The 27,496-nt window shown below is 40.9% G+C and overlaps 1 protein-coding gene across 1 annotated transcript in view; it reads left to right on the top strand.

Annotated features, from left to right (window-relative positions):
- GPD1L (glycerol-3-phosphate dehydrogenase 1 like) overlaps positions 1 to 27,278 on the top strand; it is a 69,728-nt gene extending 42,450 nt beyond the window's left edge. The window contains exons 4-8 of the mRNA XM_077129919.1: positions 2,244 to 2,382; positions 8,739 to 8,851; positions 19,012 to 19,245; positions 19,561 to 19,667; positions 26,897 to 27,278. Coding sequence (XP_076986034.1) covers positions 2,244 to 2,382; positions 8,739 to 8,851; positions 19,012 to 19,245; positions 19,561 to 19,667; positions 26,897 to 26,993 — 690 coding nt within the window. The 3' untranslated portion in view covers positions 26,994 to 27,278. The remainder of the gene's footprint in view (positions 1 to 2,243; positions 2,383 to 8,738; positions 8,852 to 19,011; positions 19,246 to 19,560; positions 19,668 to 26,896) is intronic.
- Positions 27,279 to 27,496: the final 218 nt, after the last annotated feature.

The raw sequence follows: 27,496 nt of genomic DNA, 5'->3' as shown, positions 1-27,496 counted from the left end.
CTGGTCTAGAAATCACCAGTGGTTTGCATTATCTGGAAATTACACATGTCTTAAGACCTACCAGTTCCATTCCTCAGAGCAAGGTTTTTAACCTGAAGACCATGAACCACTTCCAAGGGTCTAGGGAGAAATCTGGAGATTCATGTCCTTAAATGTAGAAAAAAAATGTGTCTTTATTCTAACCTCTTAACTGGAATGAGCATTTCCTTCATTTCTGAAGGAGGCCACAAGCCACTATTTCAATAACAGTACTATTAGCAGAACCCATGACTCTGTCATCATTGAAAATAATAGACATTTTCATATTATTTTCCAGTGGTTTCAAATACCTCAAGAAAGTATCCCTGAGCTACTTTGAAATTATGGTAATTACTAGACCCACCATGACATCTTTTCCTAATTGCATTAATGAAAACACTCATATTTCTTTATCACAAAGTTGTTATATTAACATTTTGATAACTATATTTCAATATAGTTGGCTTGGTAATCCTTTGTATTTTGTTTTATGCATTTGAAAATATTATTCTGAGAATGGGGACATAAGCATGACCAGACTAGGGGAGGTGGAGGTGGTGACCATGTCATTGAAAAAGTGGCCAAGAACCTCCAAAAAAAAAAAAACTCTGATCCAGAGTATTTCATGTTTCCGAAAGCGAACTAGAACAACCCAGTGTTAATCATCAATAGAATGGATGAGGATTGTAGATTACTCTCCCAGTGAAATGTTAGGCAGCAGTGAACAAGAATAAACCAGAACATTTAAGCAGTCAGATGGGTGATTTGCTAAAATAATAATGTAGCACAAAAGTAGGACATTGGCTAATAAACACATGAAAAGATGCTTAACATCGTTAGTCTGTAAGGATATGCAAATCATTCATAGTAAGTTATTCACACCCACTAGGATGGCTATTACTAAAAATATAAAAATTAAAAAAAACAGATATTGGTGACAATTTGGAAAAATTGGAATGCTCACACATTGCTGGTGGGAATGTAAAATGGTTCAACTGCTGTGGAAAACAGTTTGGTGGTTACTCAAAAAGTTAAACACTAGATTACCATATGGCCTGGCAATTCCATTCCTAGAATATACCCAAAAGAAGTGAAAGCAGAGACTCAGCAGATCCTTATATGCCAATGTTCGTAGCAGCATTATTCACAATGGCCAAAAGGTGGAAGCAACTCAAGTGTTCATAAACAGGTGAATGAATAAATAAAATATGTGGAATATGCACATACACACACACAGCAGAATATCATTCAGCCTTAAAACGGAATAAAGTTATGATAAATGCTATGACATGGACGACCTTGAAGATATCATGTTGAGTGAAATAAGCCAGGCACAAAAAGAGAAGTATTAAATGATTTCACTTATATGAAATATTTACAATAAGCGGAATCATAGAGACAGAAAGTATATTAGAGGTTACCAGGGGCAAGGGAGAAGGGAATATGGGACATTGTTGCTTAATGGGCACACAGTTTTCTGTTTTAGGTGATGAAGAGTTTTGATTATAGATGGTGCTGATGGTAGTACAAGGTTGTAACTGTAATTAATGCCACTGAACTGTACATTTAAAAATGATTAACAGTTTTCGCCTGCCATACTGGAGACCCTGGTTCGATTCCCGGTGCCTGCCCATGTTTAAAAAAAAAAATTGGTTAACATGGCAAATTTCATGTTGTATATGTTGCCAAAATAAAACTACAAAGAAGAAACAAAAATGAAAAATCAGCGCATCTTGCAGTTGAAAGATACAGTTCCATTTGTGGATGTCCAAAACCAGGCATGATGACATAACGTTGTTTGGGGACCATTATATGTGTTAAAACGATCGAGAAAAGCAAGGGGATGGTGAATGCAGCATTCAGTGTAATCCAGGTGGGTGAAGGAAGGAGACGAACCCACAGTGGGTGTCGGTCGTGCTCTCTTTCTTCACCTGGTGGTGGGAATGTGTTCGTTTTATTCTTTTCATTTTATTATTCTTTAAACAGCACATAAGCATCGTACATATGTTTACACTTTTGTGTTTTTTGCATAGGCAGGCACTGGGAATTGAACCCGGGTCTCCAGCATGGCAGGTGAGAACTCTGCCTGCTGAGCCACCATGGCCCACCCTGTTTACTCTTATATGTAAGAGAGATTTCTCAAGTTGCACATGCCATTGATGTCTGAGTTGAGATGGCTTAGAAAGCAAACCATCCCGTGCCTCTCTTATTCTTCATCTTCTTAGGGGATAGACGAGGGCCCCGAGGGGCTGAAGCTCATCTCGGACATCATCCGAGAGAAGATGGGCATCGACATCAGTGTGCTGATGGGAGCCAACATTGCCAACGAGGTGGCTGCCGAGAAGTTCTGCGAGACCACCATCGGTAAGGGCACTCGGGGGGCCCCCAGGAGCCTTCGCGTTTGGTGTTTTAGCATGCCCATTTTCCATTTTCAGCATTTTCTCCAGTGGGCTCTTCCCTGCTCCTCTTACAGTCCTAAGGTGGACATTCAGTGGGGGAAGGTTTCAGCAGGGAGGTCATTCTATGGAACTGTACCTCCAGGACGATTGGAGAGCCTGGAAGACATTGTGACCCATAGTCAGTTACTGAGCTTAAGCACAAAAACAGGAGGTTGCTTGTGCCCAGAAGCGGGTGATTACATCCATAGCGAGGCTTCCCTGGCTTAGAAACCCAGCTTTTCTTTACTCACAAATGAGTAAGGGTTCATGAGATTCCAGTGAAGTCTAAAATTGATTCCCATGTACAGGTGAATAAGCCAAGGCTCAGAATCTAAGCTACTTGTCACTCAGCTAATGTAGAACTCGGGCACGAACTGGGGTCTCCTGTTCTGAAATAAAAAGCTCTTTTTACTCTTACACCTTATGTGTAGAGATACTCATTCCACATTGGAGTTGCGAGATTTGCATTTCTTTTGAAAGGACTTTGAGAACTCTCAAATACCTGTGTACGGTGTTAGAGGACACGTTGTAGAAGAGTAATGCTGTGGCATTGGCAAGTTTTATCTACCACTGCAGAACCTGTTTCCACCCTTGTCAGACACACCAGCACTCTAAATTTTTCCCTGGCAGTTTTAAAAGCAGAAGCTCCAAGTGAGGTCAGTCCCTAGAGTGAGCAGGGTTCGCCGGAAAACATTGCTTGACGCGTACGCTTACCTATAACTTAGAGCATTTTTACTTTTCTTTCCTTTTTTTTTTTTTTTTGCTTTTTTCCTTTTATTTTTTATTCCAATTTCATAGATTCTACCTCATTATGGAAAGTAGACATAATCAAAAGAAAACTATTTTTAAGTTTTATGTACCCATTTTTCCTAGTTGTGCAAAGTGTGTTGTCATTTGTCATACATCTTAAAATTTCTTTATTCCACTAAAATATAACAAAATTTCAGTATCACAAATGTATCCTTATAACTGCATAGAATTCCAATATAATTGGACACTTTAAAAACTTTTGTCTTGAGAAATTGCATTTTTTGAGAGCAAAGATATTGAATATAGTATAAAAAGAAAACAAAATGGCCTAAATACCATTGCCCAGGCTGACATTTGAAACTCAGATGATTTCACATACAGGTGTAGATTTCTGTCCTCTTGAATAACTGAATAATTCAGTTTCATAGACTTTGAACCCTTACGTGACAGCAGAGGGTTAGGGCTGAAGAGTGGCTGCCCCCTTTAAGTGGGGACTTTGTGCTTTTCATCTTGCCGCAGTCCCCTGCACGTCCTCTCATCCTACCAGGCCTGCCTTCCTCTCCCATGCCTGGGAGCTGGAGGCTGTTGAGTTGGTGACCTTTGAGGGAGATGGCTCGGCCTGGGCTGATGACCTGAGGAAGACACTGAGTCAGACTAACACTCAGGGGTGGGGAGGGGTCCAACAGTAGAGTGGGGCAAAGGTGTCCCAATGGATGGGACAGAAGAATTCCTCAGCCTTCTCCCTGCTGCTTCTCTCCCTTGTCACTTACATTGCTCCCCATGTTTCTAAAATAGGGAACCTCCCTCAAGAAAATTTCCCCTTGACAGAAAATGCAAAAAATGACCTGTCATTCAAAATCTGAAGTCCTTTAGAGGAGTGACTCAATTTTTTATTGTAAAACTCCCCTCACATCCATGAAATAGAGAGCACCTGACCACCACAGAGATTGTTTGGTTTAAAATTTCCAGAAACATACCTGTCTCTCCCCCTACACACACACATACACACAAACATACACAAATAAAGAAGAGTCCCCTGTATCTAGGAGTGTACTGGAAGAGGTGGTACTGGAAAAGCATCAGGATTCCAGTTACTCACATTGGCACCTTCCTTATCCATGTCTCTGCAGACCTAAGCTACTCCAACACAGGGCCCTAACATGACAACTCCAGAAACTGGGATGGGGCGAGGGATATTAAGGCTACAGGTGTGGGGCCATTCTTGAGAGAGAATTTAATTAGCCCAGGGTGAGGTGTCTCCCCTTTTCCATTCAGCTGTAGCCATTTGAATGGGGTTGTGAACCCCACTCCCCCCCCCCCCCCCCACTCATCAGGGACTCTGGGAGGATGTTTGACAAAGAGGAGGAGCAGGTTGTGGGCAAGAAGGGAATGTGGAAGTGGGAAGGAGCCAGGGGCTATTTCCAATACCGGGTCCTGGTGACCTGAATTATATTAAGTAGGACATTAAAAGGAAGATAGAACACGAAGGTAATACTTTTTAAATTGTCTTACATATCCTTAATTTAATCATGAAGAAATGCAGACAAACCCAAAGTAAGAAACATTTAACAAACAACTGGCCTGGACTCAAAAAAAAAAAAAAATGTCAGTGTCCTGAAAGACAGTGAAAAGCCAAGAAATGGTCCCATATTAAAGACAACTAAAGGGACATGACCACTGAATACAGTGCAGGATCCTGTAACAGGAGGAAATTTGCTATGAAAGATGTGTGATGAATGATGGGTTTACACGCAATCTGTAAGTTAAGTAATAGTATTGTATCAACATTAAATTTCCTGTATTTGATAATTACGCTGTGATTATCAGAACTCCTTTCTTGATGATATTGGTGACCAATTAATCTTTACCAATGGTGGATTCTGGAATATTGGCTCATTGAGGCATCTAAGCAGGAAAAAGAGGAAATGACAGTTTTCAGGATCTTGTAAAAATGCTAAGGGACCTGTGAACTAAAACGCCCCCTTGTGGTGAGTGCGCTCTTCTTTCTTGGAACTGACCTCACAGAATCTGAAACTTTTATTCAGTCATTCCACAAATGTTTATCAAAGCCTATTATGTAGCAGGCATGGTGCTAAATATTGAGGATACATAAACTCCTCAGGCACACGGAGGAATATGGAGTCACAGACTGAAGGAGCTTTATTAAATAGATCAAGAACCTCAAAAACTTAGCATGAAAGAGAAAGGGAATTTTCCAGTATTTTGGTTCATACTGAATTTTGAGCAGCCCTCCCATGTGCTGTTGGGCATTTCCTGTCCTCTATAAGATTGCCTGGGTCCCTGTTTGCTTCATCACTTTTTACAGCTGGTAGTAATAATACTACTAGCCACTTCTTATTTTTTTCTTTTTCACATGGGCAGGCACCGGGAATCGAACCTAGGTCTCCGGCATGGCAGGCGAGAAGTGTGCCTGCTGAGCCACCGTGGCCCGCCCAAGCTACTCTTATCCGTGATTTAAAATGACTTTTAAGCGTTACATTTGAGAAAGTGTGTGATTGCCATAATTCAGGCCCACCTCTCTGGGTACCATGTGTTATTTGGAGCCCCAGGGGATGCTCACAGACCCTACCATTTGCCAGTGGCAGATGGAGACTGCTGCTCCCCCTGCCCGCCCATGAGTTGGCTCACAGCAGCAGCCTGAGTTTCCAGCGGCAGATAGCTAGATCAAAGGGAGTCGAGTGAGGGCCTTGTCTGATGCTTGTCGGCTCCCCTCAAGGTGGAGGCACCGAGCAGGCCTGCGGTGAGATGGAGAGGAGGAAGGCTGCTTTACCCAACCATGCTGACCACACAAGGTTGCACAGAGTCACCCAGCCCATCTAGTGGGCTGTTTAAAAAGGAAGAGGACGGTTTGTTTTGACAAACTGACATGGTTCTAGTATTTAGGAAGAGGAGGAATGAGCTAAATAACAGCAGAAATGGCTGTAAAATAGAAGATATATTTCTAAATATTGGGTGTAGTTTTGCTTGTTTTTGCAAATTAACGTAAAGTTTTTATTCAAAGACAATATATCATTGTTGAGACAAAATTTTCTGAGCATACAGTTCACTTTCTACATGAAGTGCTTTGCTGGTCCCCCATTTGAGTTCAAGAAATTTGTGTTATAGACCCCAATGTGTATGACATACACGGTACTTATTTTTGTTAAATTGTCAATTATCTTTTTAAAAATAGCTTTATTGAGATATAATTCATATACTATACAATTCACTCATTTAGAGTGTACAATTAAATGTTTTTTCATAAATGAATGGCTTAAACAGGTAGAGCTGTGCAGCATCACCATAATCAATTTTAGAACATTTTCATCGTCACATACTGGTTAGCTCTCTCTCCACATTTCCTTCTAACCCTCTACGTCCTAGGCACAATTAATCTGCTTTCTGTGACTTTAGATTTGCCTAAATTCTGAACATTTCAAATGAATGGAATCATGTAATACATGCTTTTATGTGACTAGCCTCTTTAACTTGATATAATGTTTTCAATATTCATTCATGTTGTAGGGCTTTTTTAAAAAATATTTTTGATAAATCTTAACACACAAACGTTCCATACATGTTGTACAATCAGTGGCTCACAATATCATCACATGGTTATGTATTCACCACCATGATCATTTTTTAGAACATTTTCATCACTGCATAAAAAGAAATAAAAAGAGAAAACTCATACATGAGCCATACTCCTTACCCCTCCCTCTCATTGACCCTAGTATCTCCATCTACCCAATTTGTTTTCATCTTTCCCCCCTATAATTTGTTTACTTTTTATCCATATTTTTTACTCATCTGTCCATACCCTAGATAAAAGGAACATCAGACAGGTGTAAATTTTTTTAATGTTTTATTATGTAAAATTTCAGACATAAAAATGGACAAAACAGTACCATGACCCCATATATCATCATCCGTCTTTAATAACGATTAACTCTTTGCCAGTCTTGTTTCATCTATATCCCTATTCCTTCCCATCCCCTGGGTTATTTTGACATTATGGCATTTCTGGGGCAATTTTAATCGTTGATAACCATCCTTTTTTCTGCTTTGGAAGGGTAGAGCTCTAATTGTGATTTTTGTTTGTTTTTTACTTGTTTGCCTTCTCTTTTCCCCACCTTGGAAAGGCAGCATAGCATAGAGATTCAGAGCACGGGCTCTGGAGCCAGAGCACCTGGGTTAGAATTCAGACTCTGCCTCCTACTAGTTGTGTGACATAGGCAAGTTGGTCAACCTTTCTGAACCTCCATTTTCCTACCTGTAAAATGACAAAAATAATAGTCATAAGCATGAAAATGTCAGCCATTCCCATCATTATTATGTGTGATATTTACATTCTTATTATGACTAACAGGCTATTTTCACATAAAGAGACTCCAGATGACTGTAATGTGTGGTCTAGAGTCCAGGTGATTCAATCATCAGTCCCATGGGTTTTTCAGAGACCTCTCAGAAGGGATGGAGAAGGTGCACCCCAGCAACCAGAGCAAATTTCACATCCAGCTTTGTGTTTAAGGTGGTGTTTTATATATAGAAAGATCCCTGAACTAAAAAATTAATGTTTGCAAACTACTATGCATCTGTCACATCCCAGGCACTGTCCCAAGTGCAGGGAATAAAATAGTAACATAAACGGGTACTTTTTGATTGCAAAGGAATTTACCCAGTGAAAATATCTGGATGTTGTATCCATTCCGTTCTGCCATAGTGTGTTAAGTAACAAATAAGGGCACAATCTGAGTGGCATGCCAAATGGGCATAGCTAAGATATCTGTGGGTTTGCTGGGGGTTGCCTGATCTTGGCTGGGCCTATGGGCAGTCAGCTGGCATGGCCTAGCTCCATGTCTCTCATCTTCCTAATGGGTCCAGTGGGCTTGGAGGGGCATGTTCTTCTCATGGTGAAATGGTGCCGTCCCCACTGCACAAGTGGACTTCAGGCCTCTGCTGTGTTGTGTCTGTTAAACTCTCATTGGCCAAAGCAAGTCACGTGCCTGAGCCCAAAGTCAAGAGGTGGGGAAATAAATCCCTCCTAATGGAAGTCTAAATTGTTATTATTGGATAATATTCTACCACATATATACACACAGAAGTTGAGTTTATAAGGGTTTATGGTGGCAAAAAAAAATGGAAATGATCTTAGATATTAAACAAAAAGATAAAATACAATACATGTCCATAATAAAATACTATGCAGCCACGACAAATGATAAAGAAAGTATATGTCATTGTAAATTATTGGTGGCACAAAATGGAACAATATGTATTTCTGTTGAGTTAGAGGTATACTCTAAGTTAATGATTCTCTCTGAAATTAAAGATATTTTCATTTTCTATTTTTGCTACTATGTATGTTCTACATTTTCCATAATGAATATGTATTACTTTTCTGATAAGAACGCTATTTTAGACCATATTAACTGTGAAAAGCTAATTTAAGATTAGAGACTAATTAAAAGTTAAGACTAGATTAAAAGTTAAGGTTAGAGACTAATTTTCTTTTTGTCAACCTTTCAATAGGCAGTAAAGTAATGGAGAATGGCCTTCTCTTCAAAGAACTTCTGCAGACTCCCAATTTTCGGATTACTGTGGTTGATGATGCAGACACAGTTGAACTTTGTGGTGCTCTTAAGGTAAAGTCAGCCTTGTTATTTCTCCTCATGGAGAGGAGTTAATCATGCAAGGCAAATGTTAGCGTTATTGAATCTAATCCTGAAGAATGGCCTCTGTGTTCTGTGTACTTATCTCAGTGCAGAATAGTGAATTGAGAGCCTTGTTTATAACTTCCTGTCTTGCCAAAGCCTTTCTTGGGTGGTTTAAGCGCCTCTCTTACTGATCATTTGCTTTTTATTTGTTAACCTGGGAGAATCGTGGTGTTTTGTTCTTTAGGAAATTGGTAGCATTAATATTTGGAAAGTGCTGGGAGTGACTTGACTGCATGGTTTTTACCCAAGAGGAAATTATTCTGTTCATTCATACATTCCTCCTCTTACCTTGAGCAGGAAAAGGAACTTGTCTGCTCTGAGTTATACTACTCTCTTGGTTTGGTTACCTGCAGGGTAAAGATCCGATTAAAGAGGCACCATCTGTTGGCTAGTAGTCTGAGAGGATTAAAGGAGGGGTTTCTGCACTCTGACCCCTGACTTGCTTGCCTTGCCTTTTAAAGCCTTGGTCACCCTCCCCCGGTCCCTCATTCTGTCCTGTCTGTGGGAAACAGCCATTTGGGAACTGGGGTGGCAGCAGCTACCTAACCCTCCCTGCTTCCCTGGGAATCAGAGCTACTTTAGCTACCATCTTAAAAAAAAAAAAGAGCTCTCAACGTGAATACTCCCTTTTATCCATTTCTGAGTCAGCTTCTTTTTTGTAGCAAAAAGCCGCTTTTCAAGAATTTGTGCACCTAGGGAAGCATGTTAAACATTATACGCAATCTGGCAGTCACCCAACTTCGTCAGGTGAGAACTGCTAAGATGAAGGAGTCCACAGAATGCCTACCCATTCTTCCTAATAAATTGTACATTTTTTTTCCTAGTCAGAATTTAAACTGCTTTTAGAATTGATAGTGTGTGTGGTCATTTGTCCTTACACAATGAGACTTTTTAAACTTAAAGACTGCTCAAGGCTTGGGCTCCCAGCCAACACACGTCCATATTTCTGAATGCTTGTGTGGGGCACTCTTCACATAATTATGTGCGGGCCCCAGTGAACATTTAAAATGGTGGCTTTGGCTGCTTTGTTTATTTTTGTTGGTTGAGATTTTTATGTATTTTTAATAGTACTTCATTAAACTAATGACTGCTGTACAGCAGGGGGCATCATGAATGCCTAATTGCTCAGCACTAGTCTGTGCCGCTCCAAAGCTCGTTTTAAATGCCTGGATATTTTTGGCCATGGATGGAGAAGCTGTGAAATCCCGCCAGGAACAAAGTGTGGTGGGTGAGAAGAAAGAATCTAGATAGAGGGCTCTGGAAAAGCTTCTGCGAACGGGAACCCACGCTGATCTTGGGTCTGAACTTGAAAGGACTTCTCATTTTTGCTGGCCAGAAGCCTGTAAGTGGATTTGTGCCTGCTACCATGATATAAAGTGGTTCATGAGGTGGGCATAGAGGTAGGTGGGGATCCAGAACTAGTTATTATCCTTTCCCTGCTATCTTTTGAAACAGAATCAGTTACCTGTTAGTTTGCATTCCTGTTAGTTTGCATGAGAGCTGGAATTTTGAATACAACGAAACAAAACACAGTTATTGAGTCTAACCATTGCATCATATAGAGGAGATCCAGAGTCAGAGAGAGTGACTGGAGCAGAGCAAGGATTGGCACAGTCAAGGTTTAAGGGCAGGTTGAGAGAATCTTAATCCCATGTTCTATTGGTTACTATGTAGAATTGGACTTCTCCTTGGTTTGCCTCCAGGTTCTGTAAATAAAATGAAGCCTTCCTTTCTAATAGCCTGCCAAAGCAAAGAGGAATGCTTATATGTTTCTTTCATTAAATAAACAAGAGGGTTTTTTCCCTCATTATAAACATGGTGCACATTCACAGTTTCATATACACAAAGATGTAAAGAGGAAAGTGATAATCACCAATAATCCCTACATTGTGAGGTAGCTGTCGCTGTTGGTGCTGTAAAGTCTTCCAAGTGTGCATATTCACATGTTCTCTTTTTAAGAACAAAAACTGCGTCTTACTGTTCAAGTACTTTTGAGATGTACTTTCTCCCTTTTTTTATATTAACAGCCTTTACTAATCTTCCCCCATGTTAACTGATAGAAAAATCTACCATATCTTCCTTTGTGCTCAAAAACACAAGAGCATTTACTTACCAGAGGGGAAAAAAAGAAAACTATTCCACACAAGAGTGAAAAAGAAAATTCAAAGAAATCATGCACAGTCATTGTATCAGGGCATTTTACTATATGGGAATATTCTTTTCTTCAAATCAACTTTATTGCAGGATAATTTATGTACATTAAACTACATCCATTTAAATACAATTAAAGTTTAATTAAAATTATACTTGTATACCATGAAACCACCACCAGAATGCAGAATGTTTCTGTCCTCCCCAGAAGATTCCTCAGGCTGTCCCTTTGCAGTTCACCTCTGCCACCTCCATTCCCAGGCAGCCACTAATCTGTTTTTGTACACTGTAGCTGGCATTTTCTAGAATTTTTGTTTTTTCCTTCTAGCTGCTCCAAGACACTGGAGACTAAAAGAAATATCAAAATAATGATACAGCAATCATAATTATTTGTTAAACTTTACCTTCTCTGTTTAACTCCACATCACCTTTGATCTTTCTCCCAATCTTTAGGCATATTTGGGCTATGCCAGTTCTAATTTTTCATGTTGAAAAGGGCTGTCAATAATATGAGATAGAGGGATGGAACTAGTTGATGTTCTGGAGAGGCTGGCCCCTCTGGGTTTCAGGACTTACCTGACCTAGGAACCCATCTGAGGGTTGTAGGTTTCTGGAAAGTAATCATAGTACATGGAACCTTTTTAGAATTTCAGATAGAGCACTAGGTGTTCTTTAAGGTTGGCAGGAATGGTTTTGGCTGGGATCTGGTAAACCATGATAAAGAGCAACATCTAGCTGAAGCTTGTATAAGAGTAGCCTCCAGAGTAGCCTCTTGACTCTATTTGAACTCTCTCAGCCACTAATACCTTAATTGTTACAGTTCTCTTCCCCCTTTTGGTCAGGAAGGCATTGTCAATCCCAGGGTGCCAGGGCCAAGCTCATACCTGGGAGTTATATCCCACATTGCTTTTCCGTTTGTTTTAATGTAAGTTTTAAGAGGTATTGCATACACCAAAAATTATAAATGTATAGTACAAACTGTGCTATTGTTTTAATTGTTTTGAAAAGCTACCTTTTGAAGGAAAGTTCCAGGAAGTCACAACATAACACTTTAGCTTCATCTCATTGGCCAGTTCTTAATTGTTTGACCACACCTAGCTGCAAGGGAGTCTGGGAAATAACCTTCCTGGCCCCTAAAACCATAAATTGTATAATAATCAGGGGCTCTATTACTTTGGAAGAAAGGGAGAATAGATGGGAGATAAAATAGCAGCCTGTGGCACAGATGCATGGGCTTCCTTTGTAGGGCTGCTCTGTAGTGGGGTAACGATTATTGGACATTTAGGTTTGCTCCAGGGCTTGGTTTTTATAAAACATGCTGTGCTATGCAGCCTCATTCCTAGGCTAGTCAGGGCTACTGCTCTATGCAATAGCACCTTCATGCAAATAAGAACAAGCTCTGCACAGTCCAACAGTAGCCATTAGCCACATGTGGCTGTTTATATTTACATTTAAATTAAAACTAGATACAACTAAAATTCAGTTTCTGAGTTACAGTAGCCACATTTCAAAGACTCAGTTGCCACATGTGGCTTGTGGCTACCATATTGGATAGAGCACTTATAAAATCTTTACATCCTTGCAGAAAGTTCTATTGGACAGTGCTGATCTAGTTAAGATAAAGCCTCATATCTGGAACCTGGCTTGTTGGGCCAAGTGTGGGCCAGACCACTGTAAGTGGGACCCAATCTGCAAATCATACATGGTACCTTGCCTTTAGTAAGCCTAAACTTTGCAGACAGGGGTTTAAACCCTCTTGGGCCAAATGCTTTGGAAGCTAGCCTAAAGAAGAGTCAGGTAGAACACTGGACTTAAAGAAAATAGTGAATACTGACTTGGGTTTCACTGGGGGCAGTTTTTTCTAGGTGGAGAGATTGTTTGCATAGCCTTTTGGTAGCATGGGCTGGTTCTCAAGTTTTATGTTCTTTTTGTGGGAGTGGAAAGGAAGTTGTTACCTCATCCAGCCATCCCAATTCAAAATTGCAAAGGTTGCTCTTCAGGGTGGATGGTTTGAATGGTTGCCTCCGAATATTGCCATAACCAGGGAAATAGGGAGTGCTTAAACATGTCTGTCTTCTGAAAACCATGATATTTTTAGTTCCAGAAGTAGATTTAAATGTACAGTGGATAATGATAACTTTCACAGCTGAGCAATCTCAGGACATCTCCAATGCTATTCAAACACATTCTGACTGGCTCAGTGTATTTATTTATTTTTTGACAGCGATAAGTGGTGTAGGGAGAGAGCATGGATTTCAAGATCCATCGTAAGATGATTAAACTGGGTCGGGGCCCAGAGTGTCCCTAGAAGAGGCAGTTTTCCCTGAATGGTTTCCTGCTTTCCTTTGTGGGGAGAATAGTCTCGTGGAAGCAGTAAAAGGGTCACAGATGGGCTGAGGGGGTGGCTGGAACAGCAGCCTTGTCTGCTTGCCTGGCATCTCATTGTGGCATGGGAAAGGTTGAAAATATGCTTTGGTCCTCAGGACCCACCCAACAGGCCCTGCTAGGATGGCTCCAGTGACTGAGGCTGTCTCCTTTCCCTCTAGGCCTTGCTGTTGGTTGGGTCTCAGCGCTTCCTCTTAGCACTGTCTTGACTATGAAGTGACCTCTCTGTGCCTTTTGCCTGCTGGCCTAGAGCAGCGCGGTGGAATCCACTCTGTTTTACCCTTAAATAGTTCATGCACACTCTGCTTCTCATGTCCTTTAATAGTGAGGGAGCAGGGGGGCCTGGGCTGCCTGGGTTTGAAATCCAGCCCTGCTACATCCTAACCTCATGACCCTGGACAAGCTCCTTTGCTGAGTTCCCGAGTTTCCTTATGTCTTCATGGGTAATAATAGTACCTGCCTTGTAGGAATATTCTGAGGATTAAATGAGTTAATAAAATATGAAGCATGGTTCAAAAGGTTAGCTGCTGCTGTCGTTATTTTTATTATTTTCCTCTCTAAATCTTCTCCCCTGCAGAGCATACCCTTTTCCCTGTACAGGCCTCCATGCAGGCCAGAGAGGCACTTTTCTTTGACGTCTGACTGCACAGGGTTCCAGCAGGTCTCTGACCCGGGTGGAGGCAGCAGGCCCAGGACACAGGGTTGGGCCATGGAGCTGACTTCCAGGAGTGCATCCTGACACCATCACTCACCAGCTCACTGTTCTCAGCAAATCACACCACTCTCGGAGCTTTGGTTCCCCCAGCCAGGAAACGTATGCTGGATACACAGTTCACAGAGTAGTCGTGAGAATTAAAACGGGACCGTGCATGCAGTGGGCCCAGTGGGGCTTCCTGTAGCCACTTAATAAATGTAGTAACTCTCCCCACTCTGTTTATGGGAGCCCCTTGTTAGACAGAAGTTCTTATTATGCATCCAATATGTAGCAGTTACTGGGGTTGATTTGTCATCCAAATGGGTCATGTTATGATGAAGGGGGATATAGGGACACTCTAGGAATAGTGTAGGAGGCATCAGAGAACAATACAGCAACCTAACCATTTGTTGAACAGTCTTTCTTGGCACACTGCCATCACAATGTCAGTGAAACCCTTTGGCTGACTTACCTGACAGGCAGCCCCATGATCTCTGCAGTCAGTTCCCCTGCATATGCCCATGTGTCTCCCTGAGGCCCCAGTACTGACCCACTATCTGCAGTCCCAAGACAGGCTACAGCTCCTCGAACTTCCCTGGAGGAATGTCAACACCAGAATGGCCTTGAAAGATCTCTAAGCCCTAAATTTTACACCCGAGGCAAAGATGGCCCTGAGAGGTGGAATAGTTGGTTGAGAGTCTGTGGCTTCTTTAGACTGACTTCTATGCCAAGAGGAACATCTGGGCCTGGTTGGACCCAGACCTGGGTATTCCTCTGGTTCTTGCTCTGAATTTCTTTTCTTGGTGTTCCATACTGACTCAGAAGCTCATCCCTTCGGATCAGAGTGGCAGACCCAGATCCACACCCCCCTCCCCAGCACCCCTCAGTACCTCTCAAGGCTCCTTCTACCACTTCTCCCCTCCCCACTTCGCAGGATGCTGCCAGATGCTAAAATTGCACTAAGCCGTGAATCGCCCACTTCTTCTTCTTTGGATGACTGCTGTTAGGAAGCTGACGAAACCTACGCAACTTGCATTGCCTTTGTGGTGGGAAGGGTGAAGAGCTTTTGCAGGTGCAGGCAAAAATTAGTACCTTATGAATCCGCTCAACATGATACTATCTGAATCAATAAGAATCAGGGCCTAAATAGAGTCTGGCCTTTGTAGGGAGAGAGTGATCACCTTAAAAGCATCTTCATTAGTCTTTGAAAGCTGAACACCTCACTGGGAGACTATCTTTTTTTTTTTAATTTTTTTAATTTTTAAATTTTTAAAAAAATGACGAAGCACAAACATTCTTAATGTATAATCATTCCATTCTACATATATAATCAATAATTCACAATATCATCACATAGTTGCATATTCATCATAATGACATTTTCATCAATTCAGAAAGAAATAAAAAGACAACAGAAAAAAAATTCATACATATCATATCCATTACCCCCCTCCCTTTCATTGATCACTAGCATTTCAATCTAAATTTATTTTAACATTTGTTCCCCCTATTATTTATTTTTTTCTATATGTTTTACTCATCTGTTGATAAGGTATCTAAAAGGAGCATCAGAAACAGGATTTTCACAATCACACAGTCACATTGTGCAAGCTTTATCATTATACAATCATCTTCAAGAAACATGGCTACTGGAACATAGCTCTACATTTTCAGGCAGTTCCCTCCAGCCTCTCTACTACATCTTGACTAACAAGGTGATATCTGTTTAATGCATAAGAATAACCTCCAGGATAACCTCTGGACTCTGTTTGGAATCTCTCAGCCATTGACACTTTATTTTGTCTCATTTTGCTCTTCCCCCTTTTGGTTGAGAAGGTTTTCTCAATCCCTTGATGCTGAGTCCCAGCTCATTTTAGGATTTCTGTCCCATGTTGCCAGGAAGGTCCACACCCCTGGAAGTCATGTCCCATGTAGAGAGGGGCAGGGCAGTGAGTTTGCTTGTTGTGTTGGCTGGAGAGAGAGGCCACATCTGAGCAACAAAAGAGGTTCTCTTGGGGGTGACTCTTAGGCCTAATTTCAAGTAGTCTTGACCTATCCTTTGTGGGGTTAAGTTTCATATGAACAACCCCCAAGATTGGGGGCTCAGCCTCTAGCCTTGGTTGTCCGCACTGCCCTTGAGAACATCAAGAATTCAACCTGGGGAAGCTGAATCCTCCCCCTCCCCCACCATCCCCCCAAGGGGACTTCACAAACATTCTTTCTTTCACTGTTCAAATCACTCTGGGATTCATTGGGGCATCACTCTGGACAAACCAACAAAATCTCATGCCCTACTCAAGGTTCCATGCACTCACAGTATTCAAGCCATTCTTATAAGTTATAATAGGAAGTGTACCAGTCAAAACACAAATTTCATACCAAACATCTTTTGCTCTAGTCTCACACATAAGCCAAAATTTTAAAATATCAATTACCATGGGAGACTATCTTAAGGTGCAAAAGTAGCATGACTTTGTCTAAAATCTGCACAAGTTCATATCAAACTTCTGATCATTTTTAGGGAAGTTTTCTGCTTTTTCCTTTTTGAATCGACAGTAGTGAAAGGAATACACAGCAACCAAGGTAAGCGGAAGTGCTATTACTGAGGAAGAAAAGAAGGTACATTTAGGGCCCTTTCCTTCCTGTATTCCCTAGCTATTGCCCCCAAGGAAATAATGGGGAAAAAATTTCCATTCTGTCCATCTACTGGAAGTAAATGAAAGCTTCAAGAGGGCAGATTGGATTCTTTTCATCTGAATCTCAGTCTCCCAGTGAGTGAGAACCACGTCTGAATGGCCAGAGTTCTTTCTCACAGTGAGCCTGGCCATGTCAATGCTACGTTTAATGTTTTATCAGATGTTGCGTATCTATCAGAGAAGACACTTCTTCATCCCCATCCCATTTTTTACCTCATCCCTCAGATTTTATAGGCCCGATCTTTTAAAAAACATTGTCCTGACTTCCATTAATAGAACTTAGGTTTTGCAGGGGGAAATTTGCTTATGTAAGTTAATTTCCCACTTGCTACCAACTAGCTTCTAAGTCTTCCAAGGCATAAATGCATATATTTCAGAAAAATGCCAGCAAATTAGTCATAATTTTTATATTTTCTCTGATATTGAGGGTTCTTGGTGAAGGAGCTAGGAAAGTGGAAAAGGCCAGGAATCTGGGACCATGCCAGGCTGAACTCTCGCATTAGGGCCGCCTGTGCCAGCACACAGGTGTTTCATATCGTCTGGAGCTGTCTGGCTTACATAGCTCTTGAGGCCCATTTCAAATGCCACCTCCTCGATGTAGCCTTCCCTGATTTGAAAAGAAGCTTGGGGCTCCTGCCACTTCTCAGCATACCATCTTCCTTCCGTGTCGTGATGTGCATGCTTTTCCCGGCTTGCTTGTTGACTCCCTGAGGACAAACTCTGTGTTAGCTGTCTTTGCATCCCCTGCCCCAGCACTCCCTTTCCCCCACGGACCCCCTCCCACACCATGCATACTCAGGACATACAGGTTGGAATTTCAGATATTCAGTACCTCCTATGGGATATTATATTTTCTGCCAAGCATTATATGTATTGCACACTTTTTATTTTATAGATTATTTTATAGAACAGGGGTTGGCAAACTTTTCTGTCAAGGACAGAATAGTAAGTGCTTTCAGCTTTGTGGACCATACCATCTCTGGGAACCACTCTACTCTGCTATTATAGCACAAAAGCAGCCATAGATGATTTTGTAAATAACTGGATGTGGCTGTATTCCAATACAATAGAATATTATTTACAAAAACAAGCAATTGACCCCAGGTCTGCAGATCCCTGTGCTAGATAATCCACTTCCAAAGAGCCAAGCTCTGTGTGATCATTTGCATTGCTGGGCACAGAGCGAATGCTCTGCGACTATTTGTTTAGGGATTATTAAATGAAATAAAAGGCTGAAACTTGGGCTGAGCACATGCAGACCACATGACCCAGCAGTTCCTCTATAAGGTACAAACCCAGCAGAAAGGCCTACATGAGACCCACAAAGGAATGTTCCAGGGTATCTGTAGCTGCACCATTTGTAATGGTCCCAAGCTGGAAATGACCCCAAAGGCCACTGATAGAAGAATGGTCAAATAAGCTGCAGTACATTCATTCACACAGTGGAATACTATATAGCAGTTCAAATGAATGCGCTACGTGTAAATATATGGATGAATCTCACAATATGATGTTGAATTAAGCCAAAGAAGCCAGACGCAAAAGATTACCTGTTGTATGATTCTATTTGTATAAAGATCAGAGGCGAACAAAATGAATCTGTGCTGGCAGCAGTCAGAAGAGTGGTTTCCTTTGAGAGGGTGACTGGAAGGGGCCTGGGGGGGGTGTTTTCAGGGACGCTGGTTATGTTCTGGTTCCTGATCCGGGGCTGGTTACATAGTGTGGTCCGTTTTTGAAAATTCATCAAACCGTACACTTACGATTTGTGTGCTTTTCTGTATGAATGTTATTGTTTAACAAAGCAATCAATGAAAAAACCCAAAAGATAAAGCTGTTTATCCAAACAGCATTCCGCCAGAGACCATTCTCAGCTGATCTCATTCTCTGGCTGATATTCCTCATTTGCTGCCCCCTCCTGACCTCAGATCTGGGCTCTTTTTCCTATAAGTGGGAATATTAGAAGCCTCATCCCTTCTTTCATTTCTGTCACCCACAGGCATGAGAGCAGAACCCAGGGTTGTGTGTGAGCTGGTTGAGCATTTGGGGGTGGAGCCAGCATCCCCATCGGGCCCTGCCTCAGTCTCTCCCCTACCCTTCCCTCGCGTCCTGACCAATAGCCGGCTCAGTGACAGCTTCCTGGGGCTTTGCCGTCTTCTTCGCAGAACATCGTCGCTGTGGGAGCCGGGTTCTGCGACGGCCTCCGCTGTGGAGACAACACCAAAGCTGCTGTCATCCGCCTGGGCCTCATGGAAATGATTGCGTTTGCCAGGATCTTCTGCAAGGGCCATGTGTCCACAGCCACTTTCCTAGAGAGCTGCGGGGTGGCTGACCTGATCACCACCTGCTACGGAGGCCGTAACCGCAGGGTGGCCGAGGCCTTCGCCAGAACCGGAAAGGTAGCCCCCCTTCCCTCGCCACCCCTCTCTCCTTCCCCCCAACCCCTGGTTCAGAGCGACCCGTAGCCCAGCAGAGACTGAAGTCGGGGTCTGTAGGCTGCTGCCTATTCTCTTTAACCCGTATCCACTTAAAAACACTTACCCCTCCCTTATCCTTTATCTTGTATGTCTTAATCTTTCTTTGGCTTGCAGCAGGGGCTCACCGCTTACCCCGGCTCTCCTCTTGAAATGAGTGAGTCTCTAGTCTTCACCATAGTTGCTGCTTTTTTTTTTCTTCATCCCTTGTTATTTACTCTGTTAACTTTTGTTTTTAAGACCATTGAAGAATTGGAGAACGAGATGCTGAATGGACAGAAGCTCCAGGGACCTCAGACTTCTGCTGAAGTGTACCGCATCCTCAAACAGAAGGGACTGGTCGACAAGTAAGTCTCCCTGTTGCCTGTGAGACCAATTAAATGGTCATTTTCCCAGTTCTCTGCCAACCTCAGCCCAGGGCATTGGAGGGCAAACTGTTTGACGAGTCTGCTTAGAAGTTCAGTCCTTTTCATGAACTGCCATGGCTGAAGTATCCACCTAAGCTGAAGATGAATATTTATACAAAACTAGACTCAACTTCAGTGAGAAGAGCTCCACTCCATAGGCATACGACAAAATAGGAAGTTTCAGATTCTAGTTTGTCCTGCAGCATATTGAGTAAGAGCTACAAAGAAGCTCTTAATTTTTAAAAAAAAGATGATTTTGTTGTTTTTATAAAAAAATAAATTCTTGTCAATGGAATGTCAAACAATTCAGAAAAGAAGGAAGTCCAGATTACCCAGAATCTATCCTCAGGAGCAACCTGTGTTAACATTTGGTCTCTTCTTCCTGTGACTGGATGGCTGTGTGTGTGGATGGGTCTCTTTTTTGAAAAAAAAAATTTTTAATTTTAGTGTTATCAATAAGATAATTAGATACATTTTGTGCCATTAGTTTCTCTGATGTAAGGTTTATGAGATACGCTTTATTGTGCTAGATGAAATAATGCGTGTTCACTAGGAAATGTATTCCAAATGTTAACAGTACTTATTTCCTTTCTTTATTTTATTTATTTATTTATTTATTTTTGAAACATGAGGAAACTTTATTGAATTACGTGTAAGAAGATTATGATGTACTCTGAATATATTTTTCCAAAAACAATCATGCATATAAGTAATTTTTCAAGTTTTGGTTGGAGAAAATTTCCTGGGAATTTTTCACATAAGCAGGTTTCATTTATTTGACGTTATTGGTTTACAAGCTATTCCACACACATGCCTGCACAAAAGCTTTATTTTAGCTAAAATAGGTATTATGTACTTCACCTTCTTAAAGACTGTGCTGAGCATTGCCTTAAAGACTGAAGGTGCTATTGATTATATAATGATTATGTGACTTGATATCTCCAAGTGCTAGTGCAGTGCATGGAGCAGCTTTCTTTTATACTGACACCAAATTATTATTTTATTTATGCTTATATTTATTTTTATAATTATTATTTATTATATTTTATAATTATTCTGCCTCTTTCCCTCAATGTTAGGCAGTAGCTGCTTTCAGCATTCCAATTTTTTTTATTTTTATTAATAAAATCAATCAACATGCAACACGAACATTCTTAACATATGAACATTCCATAATTGGTGTGCAATCAGTGGCTCACAGTGTCATCACATAGTTTTATATTCATCACCATGATCATTTCTCAGAACATTTACATCATTCCAGAAAAAGAAATAAAAAGAAAAAAGAACAAACTCATATATACCATACCCCTTATACCTCCCTCTCATTGACCACTAGTATTTCCCTCTACCCAGTTTATTTTAACATTTGTTCCCCCTATTATTTATTTATTTTTAGTCCATATTTTCTACTCATCTATCCATACCATAGATATAAAAGGAGCATCAGAACAAGGTTTTCACAATCACACAGTCAACTTGCGAAAGCTGTATCATTATACAATCATCTTCAAGAAACATGGCTACTGGAACACAGCGCTACAGTTTCAGACACTTCCCTTTAGCCTCTCTAATACACCTTAAACTAAATAGGGGTTATCTATACAATGCGTGAAAATAACCTCCGGGATAACCTCTCAACTTCATTTGAAATCTCTCAGCCACTGACTATTTTGTCTCATTTCTCTCTTTCCCCTTTCAGTCGAGAAGGTTTTCTCAATCCCTTGATGCTGAGTCCCAGCTCATTCTAGGATTTCTGTCCCATGTTGCCAGGGAAATTCACACCCCTGGGAGTCACGTCCCACATAGAGAGGGGCTGGGCAGTGAGTTTTCTTGCCGTGTTGGCTGAGAGGTAGGCCACATCTGTGCAACAAAAGAGGTTCTCCGGGGGTGACTCTTAGGCCTAATTTTAAGTAGGCTTTGCCTGTCCTTTGTGGGGATATGTTTCGTATGAGAAAACCCCAAGATTGAGGGTTTGGCCTGTTGATTTTGTTATCCTGCATGCGAGAATATCAGGCCTTCTCCATATGGGGAAGTTGAAATTTCTCTCTTCCTCACCACCCCCCCAGGGGACTTTGCAAATACTTTTTTATTCACTGTTCAAATCACTCTGGGATTTATCAGGGCATCACTCTGGACAAACCTACAAAATCTCATGCCCTAATCAATATTCCGTGTACTTAATGGTGTTCAATTAAACTGTCCATATAAGTTATATTAGGAGATACACTAGTCAAAATATAAATTTTGTACCAAATAAACATTTTTTGCTTTAGTCTCACACATAAATTAAAGTTTTAAAATATGAATTACCATCTATTTTTCAACACCCTGCAATAGTGACATTCCTTTGTTCTTCTTCATGCAAAAACATTTTTTAATTTGTACATTTAGTCACTATCATTGTCCACTCTAGGCATGCCTAGATTATGCCATCTCAGTCTTTATCGTCTATCTTTCCTTCTTATTTCATTTTGCTCTCAACCCTCCTCCCTTTATCATTCTTACATTCAGCTTCATTCAGTGTACTAAGATTTTGTATTATACTTAGTAGTATTGTGCTATTCATTTCTGAATTTTTACAATCAGTCCTGTTGTACAATTTGTATCCCTTCAGCTCCAATTACCCAAAATCTCCCCTATTTCTATCTCCTGATGGTCTCTGTTCTTAACTGAAATTCTCCAAGTTCATTCATTAATGGTAGTTCATACCAGTGAGACCATGTAGTATTTATCCTTTTGTTTCTGGCTAATCTCACTCAGCATAATCTCAAGGTCCATCCATGTTGTTACATACTTCATAACTTTATTCTGTCTTATAGCTGCATATTATTCCATCATATGTATATACCACAGCTTGTTTAGCCACTCATCTATTGATGGACATTCGAGCTGTTTCCATCTCTTGGCAATTGTAAATAATGCTGCTATAAACATTGGTGTGCAAATGTCCATTTGTGTCCTTGCCCTCATGTCCTCTGAATAGATACTTAGCAATGGTATTGCCCAACCATATGGCAATTCTCTACTTAGCTTCTGAGGAACCGCCAAACTGCCTTCCAGAGCGTTTGTACCATTTTACATTCCCAACAACAGTGGATAAATGTGCCTCTTTCTCCTCATCCTCTGTAGCACTTGTCATTTTCTGTTTTATTGGTAATGGCCATTCTGGTGGGTGTGAGATGATTTGCATTTCCCTAATAGCCAGGGAAGTTGAGTATCTTTTCATGTGCCTTTTGGCCATTTGTATTTCCTCTTCTGAGAGGTGTCTGTTCATGCCTTTTGCCCATTTTGTAATTGGGTTGCTTGTCTTTTTGTTGTTGAGTTGAACAATCTCGTTATATATTCTGGATCCTAGAACTTTATCTGGATATATTGTTTCCAAATATTGTCTCCCATTGTGTAGGCTGTCTTTTTACTTTTTTGACAAAGTTCTCTGCTGCACAAAAGTGTTTAATTTTGAGGAGTTCCCATTTATCTATTTCTTTATTTAATGCTCATGCTTTGGGTGTAAGATCTAGGAAACCACCTCCTACTGTAAGATTTATAAGATATTTCCCTACATTTTCTTCTAAGAGTTTTTTGGTCTTAGATCTAATATTTAGGTCTTTGATCCATTTTGAGTTAATTTTTGTATAAGGTGTTTTGTAAAACAGAAAAAAATTAGATTACTTTATTCTTAAGAATTATTTCTCTTCAGTTCTTCCTTTCTTTATTTTAATGAGTAGAATACTTTGTGGATTATAGACCCACAGACCTAACTTAAAGTAAATATGTTTCCAAGGCAAATACTAGTTAACACTTCGCATTATAAAATTTTATTCTTAAAATAAAAATTGAGAGCACCAACATGAGTGAATAACCTGTTATTCTTGCAACCTACTAGATTATTTTTTTCGCAATATGCACATTCTTTTTTTCTCATCACATAGTTGTATATTCATCATCATAATCATTTCCAGAACATTTGCATCAATTCAGAAAAAGAAATGAAAACAGAAAAAAATTAGATTACTTTATTCTTAAGAATTATTTCTCTTCATTTACAAATGACAGTAAGTAGATTGCAATGATTGCTTTTTTTTTTTTTTTAGAAAAAGGGATAGGTCCTTTTAGATCTGAGTGTTATTTCTATCCTCTCGGACCAGACCTGGCACCCTTGCAGGCAGTCCTGTGTTAGAGGTGGAGTTGGGTGAGCTTGGACTGCCTTCTGCCTGAGGGAGCAAGCCCCGTGCCACCCTCTCTGAGGCTGCTCCTGCTGCTACCCGCTCCACAGCCCTGCACCTTGCCGATTGCCAAGCCTTCCCTCCTGACTGCATTGCTTAGTGAATGCTTACGCAGCATATTCTGTGTGTTCTCGGCTCTCCAGTATCCTCGTTGGGAATGGGAACATGTGGTTGCCTGGGAGGGTGGGGTGCCGGGCAGCTAGTCCACAGCCCGCACTTCTCTGAGCCAGAAGGTGCCATCGTCTCCAGACCTGTGTCCTTCGTCTTCCTTCACATCCAGACGCCCGCTGGCCCAACTCCTCGCCTTTACCTCATCCTGCAGCCCAGCTCCCCTTCTTCTTTTACCTGAAACAAATTTATCAGCCGTAGATTTCCATATTGAACGTTGAAAATGAAGGTGGATGGGCATTTGCCTTCTCTCTATGATTTGCACTTTAAATTTTTCTGAAATGGCTTTAAAAAGCAGCCAGGCAAAGATGGCAGCTCATTAACAGGCCTGCAGATTAGAATAATTACCTTTAAATTGTGACTAAAAGGGAAATACCTCTGTCATGCATGGTTTTCTTATAGACTTAGCAGTCAGTGATGTGTTTGCATGTATTTGGGCTACTTTGATGACCATTAAATATTTATGAGGGGGGTTTCTAAAAATCTTAAAAAAAAAAAACAAACTTGGGTGTTTGATGATAGTAAGTGTCTCCTAACCACAATTTTAAAATAGCATCTGTTTGCTGCCAAGGGGTGCCTTTGATAGGATTCTGTGGATTGGCAGATTGACTGGGCATTACTGTATTCATCATTTAGCTGTAGGGGGTATTTAAAATGTATAGTCAAGCAGGTGAAACAGTTCTGAGCAGATAGATGCCTCTCCTTAGTCATGTCCCGTCTATTTATGATTTGAAATAGAACAGGCTGCTCCTGTATTTAATGATGTTGCTGCTGGACTGAGGCGACACCACCCAGGGCCAGCCTGGAGTCTGGGGTGCTCCAGGCCTCCCCCATCCCCTGGACCACCTGCACTCGATGATGCACAGGCAGAGCTGAGTTGTCTCTTTCTCCCTTTGTTGAGGATGCCAAGAGAAAGGTTGGGGAGACACTGAGGCAGAGGACAGACTAGGAGACTTTCTCCCTTACCTTGATTTTTTTCCCCTCTTTCATGCCAGAAATCACTGCTGGGAATCCCTCTAGTGCCTTCTCTCCTCCTTTGTCTTCTCCATTGTTATAGAAACAGCAATGAGCAGAAGGCAGAAGATTGACATTCAAGGTCATTGGTGGCTTACCAGCCATGTGGTCTTGGGCAAGCCATATTTTTACCTGTTCTGTGCCCCCGTTTCCTTGCCCATAAAATAAAAATAGTAAACCAGATGACCACTATGGTTCCTTCTACCTGGAAGTTTCCAGTTTGTAGGATTCTTGTCCTGACAGAACGAAGCCTGTGGTCCTCAGGTTGGCATTTGAGACCTCCCACTTGGTACACAACCAACTTCACTAACTTACATCTTATTACCCCCAGTTGAACTGGACTTTGCCGCCAAACACTTCCTCCTTGGACTCATGGGTGCTTCTGTCCTCCTGCTATCTGGCCTGCCCAGAAGCCCTCCTTTACATGCATCTCAATCATCTTCACCCTTAAAAGGCAACCCATCTGTTCTGAGAGAAGTCTTTTTCTATGTCCTCCAGCCACAATTAACTTTCCTTGCTCTGAATTTATTGTTTAGACCAGGGGTCAGCAAACTTACTGTATAGTGTTTCTTTAAATATTTTAGGCTTTGCTTACAATCTAGGATCCAGTGTCATCTTACAGCTGCTCATACAAGCTGTCGTTCATTGCACACCAACCATGTGCTAAGTGTTGTACTGTGTATTTTAAATGTAAAATACATGTAAGGCATTTAAGACTCACAACAGGCTTTTGTGTTCAGCCCTGTTTTACAGATGAGAAAACAGGGTGAGAGGGATTGTGAGACTTGCCCAAAGTAGGCTACAGAGTAGGCTGGAGAGTTAGATTTGACTCATTCTACTGGACTCCAAATATGAACACAATTTTCTGTACTTTAGAATAGCCACAGTGATAGACTCTCATAGAGATAATATGACTTCTCAGTACTCTTTGTTATTCTTAAAATAAGTTGTCATCATAGGGTTCTGACTAATTTTTAGAATGGCCTTTAAGTTTATTGACTCTGGCAAGCTCACTTTGTGTGTTTGTGTGTGTTTGCTTGGGGTGGGGTGGGGTGGGGTCTATAAGAGCCTAACTGAAATTAATTTAGTTTATTTCCCTAGTGGTTTCTGCTGAGCCAGCTGTGCCCTGGGATAATGTCTCTTCTTATAGTGGATTATTAACCCATACCTCCATACTCATTTATTTCAAACTTTCACTTATATCTGTGTTCACCTCTTGGAAGAAAAGGCAAAATAAATCCAACTTTTAGCATGAAAACAGTGCTTTGCTAATTGTGGGTCCTCACCTTGATTCTTGCAGGCCAAATTATTTACAGTGATGAGTGGGCTGCCTCATCATCAATCTTGGGACTGATTCTTTTTTGGAAAAGGAAGAGCAATACCTCCTTGTGATTTAAAATCTATTCTCCAGTCTTTTAAAATAGTGACAAGAACTTCGACTCATTCCAGATTTGACCAACAGCCACAGCTTTTTAAGTAAACGACCATGTGTCGCCCTGCAAGGATTACTGTGTGACTTGTTTGTATAGAGTGGCTCCAAACAGATTAGGCAGAGGATGGTCTAGGTTATACCAAGATCTTACAGTTACAGTGCAGAAGCTCTTTGCAGAACTAATAATGATAAATATACAAGGTGGTCACTTCGTTTTCCAGAGTAGTATGCTAATCTGCCATCTGTTAAGCACGTTAGAAAAACTAATTAGTTCTATGCAATAAACCAAATAACCTTATCTTGTCTTTTCACATCTCCTCCCCAACTAGGTTTCCATTGTTTACTGCAGTATATCAGATCTGCTACGAAGGAAAATCTGTTCAAGATATGTTGTCTTGTCTCCAGAGCCACCCAGAGCATATATAAAGTGAATCAAGCAAGATGTCAAAGAAATTCCTGCCTTTATAAAGTCAGTCTTTTGGGTTCAAATGGAAACTGGAACTTGGCAAGAAGGTGTTTGCTTGACTGAAATTCCATCATGAATGTGTATGATCTTTTTTACAGGTTCAGTTTTTAATTAGAAGAGGCAGTTTGTTGGACAAGATGTACTTTGCTACAATTCAACGCACATATGTATACGTGTGAGCACGTGTTCATTTCTCATCCTGTGGTCTTTTCTATGAATCAAATTAAAGTTCTTTTTAAAGATTACTTTTAAAATCTGCCATTGTGGTAGCTTATAAGATTGGAACTATCTTAGCTAAATTTTTGAGATTAACTCGTACGTATTTGAGTGGAGGCGTTTTTTTTGCATTCTTTTGATGTTAAAATGTTATTAACCAGCATTAACAAGGTAGAGTGGAAGAGAGTATCCAAAGATCACCGTATTGTAACTTTTAAACACTAATTCAAAGCCAGCATAATTAATA

The sequence above is a fragment of the Tamandua tetradactyla genome, chromosome 15 (assembly GCF_023851605.1).
Source record: "Tamandua tetradactyla isolate mTamTet1 chromosome 15, mTamTet1.pri, whole genome shotgun sequence".
Taxonomy (NCBI): Eukaryota; Metazoa; Chordata; class Mammalia; order Pilosa; family Myrmecophagidae; genus Tamandua; species Tamandua tetradactyla.
The sequence above is the reverse complement of the archived record's forward strand: the minus strand, read 5'-3'. Positions and strand labels throughout refer to the sequence as shown.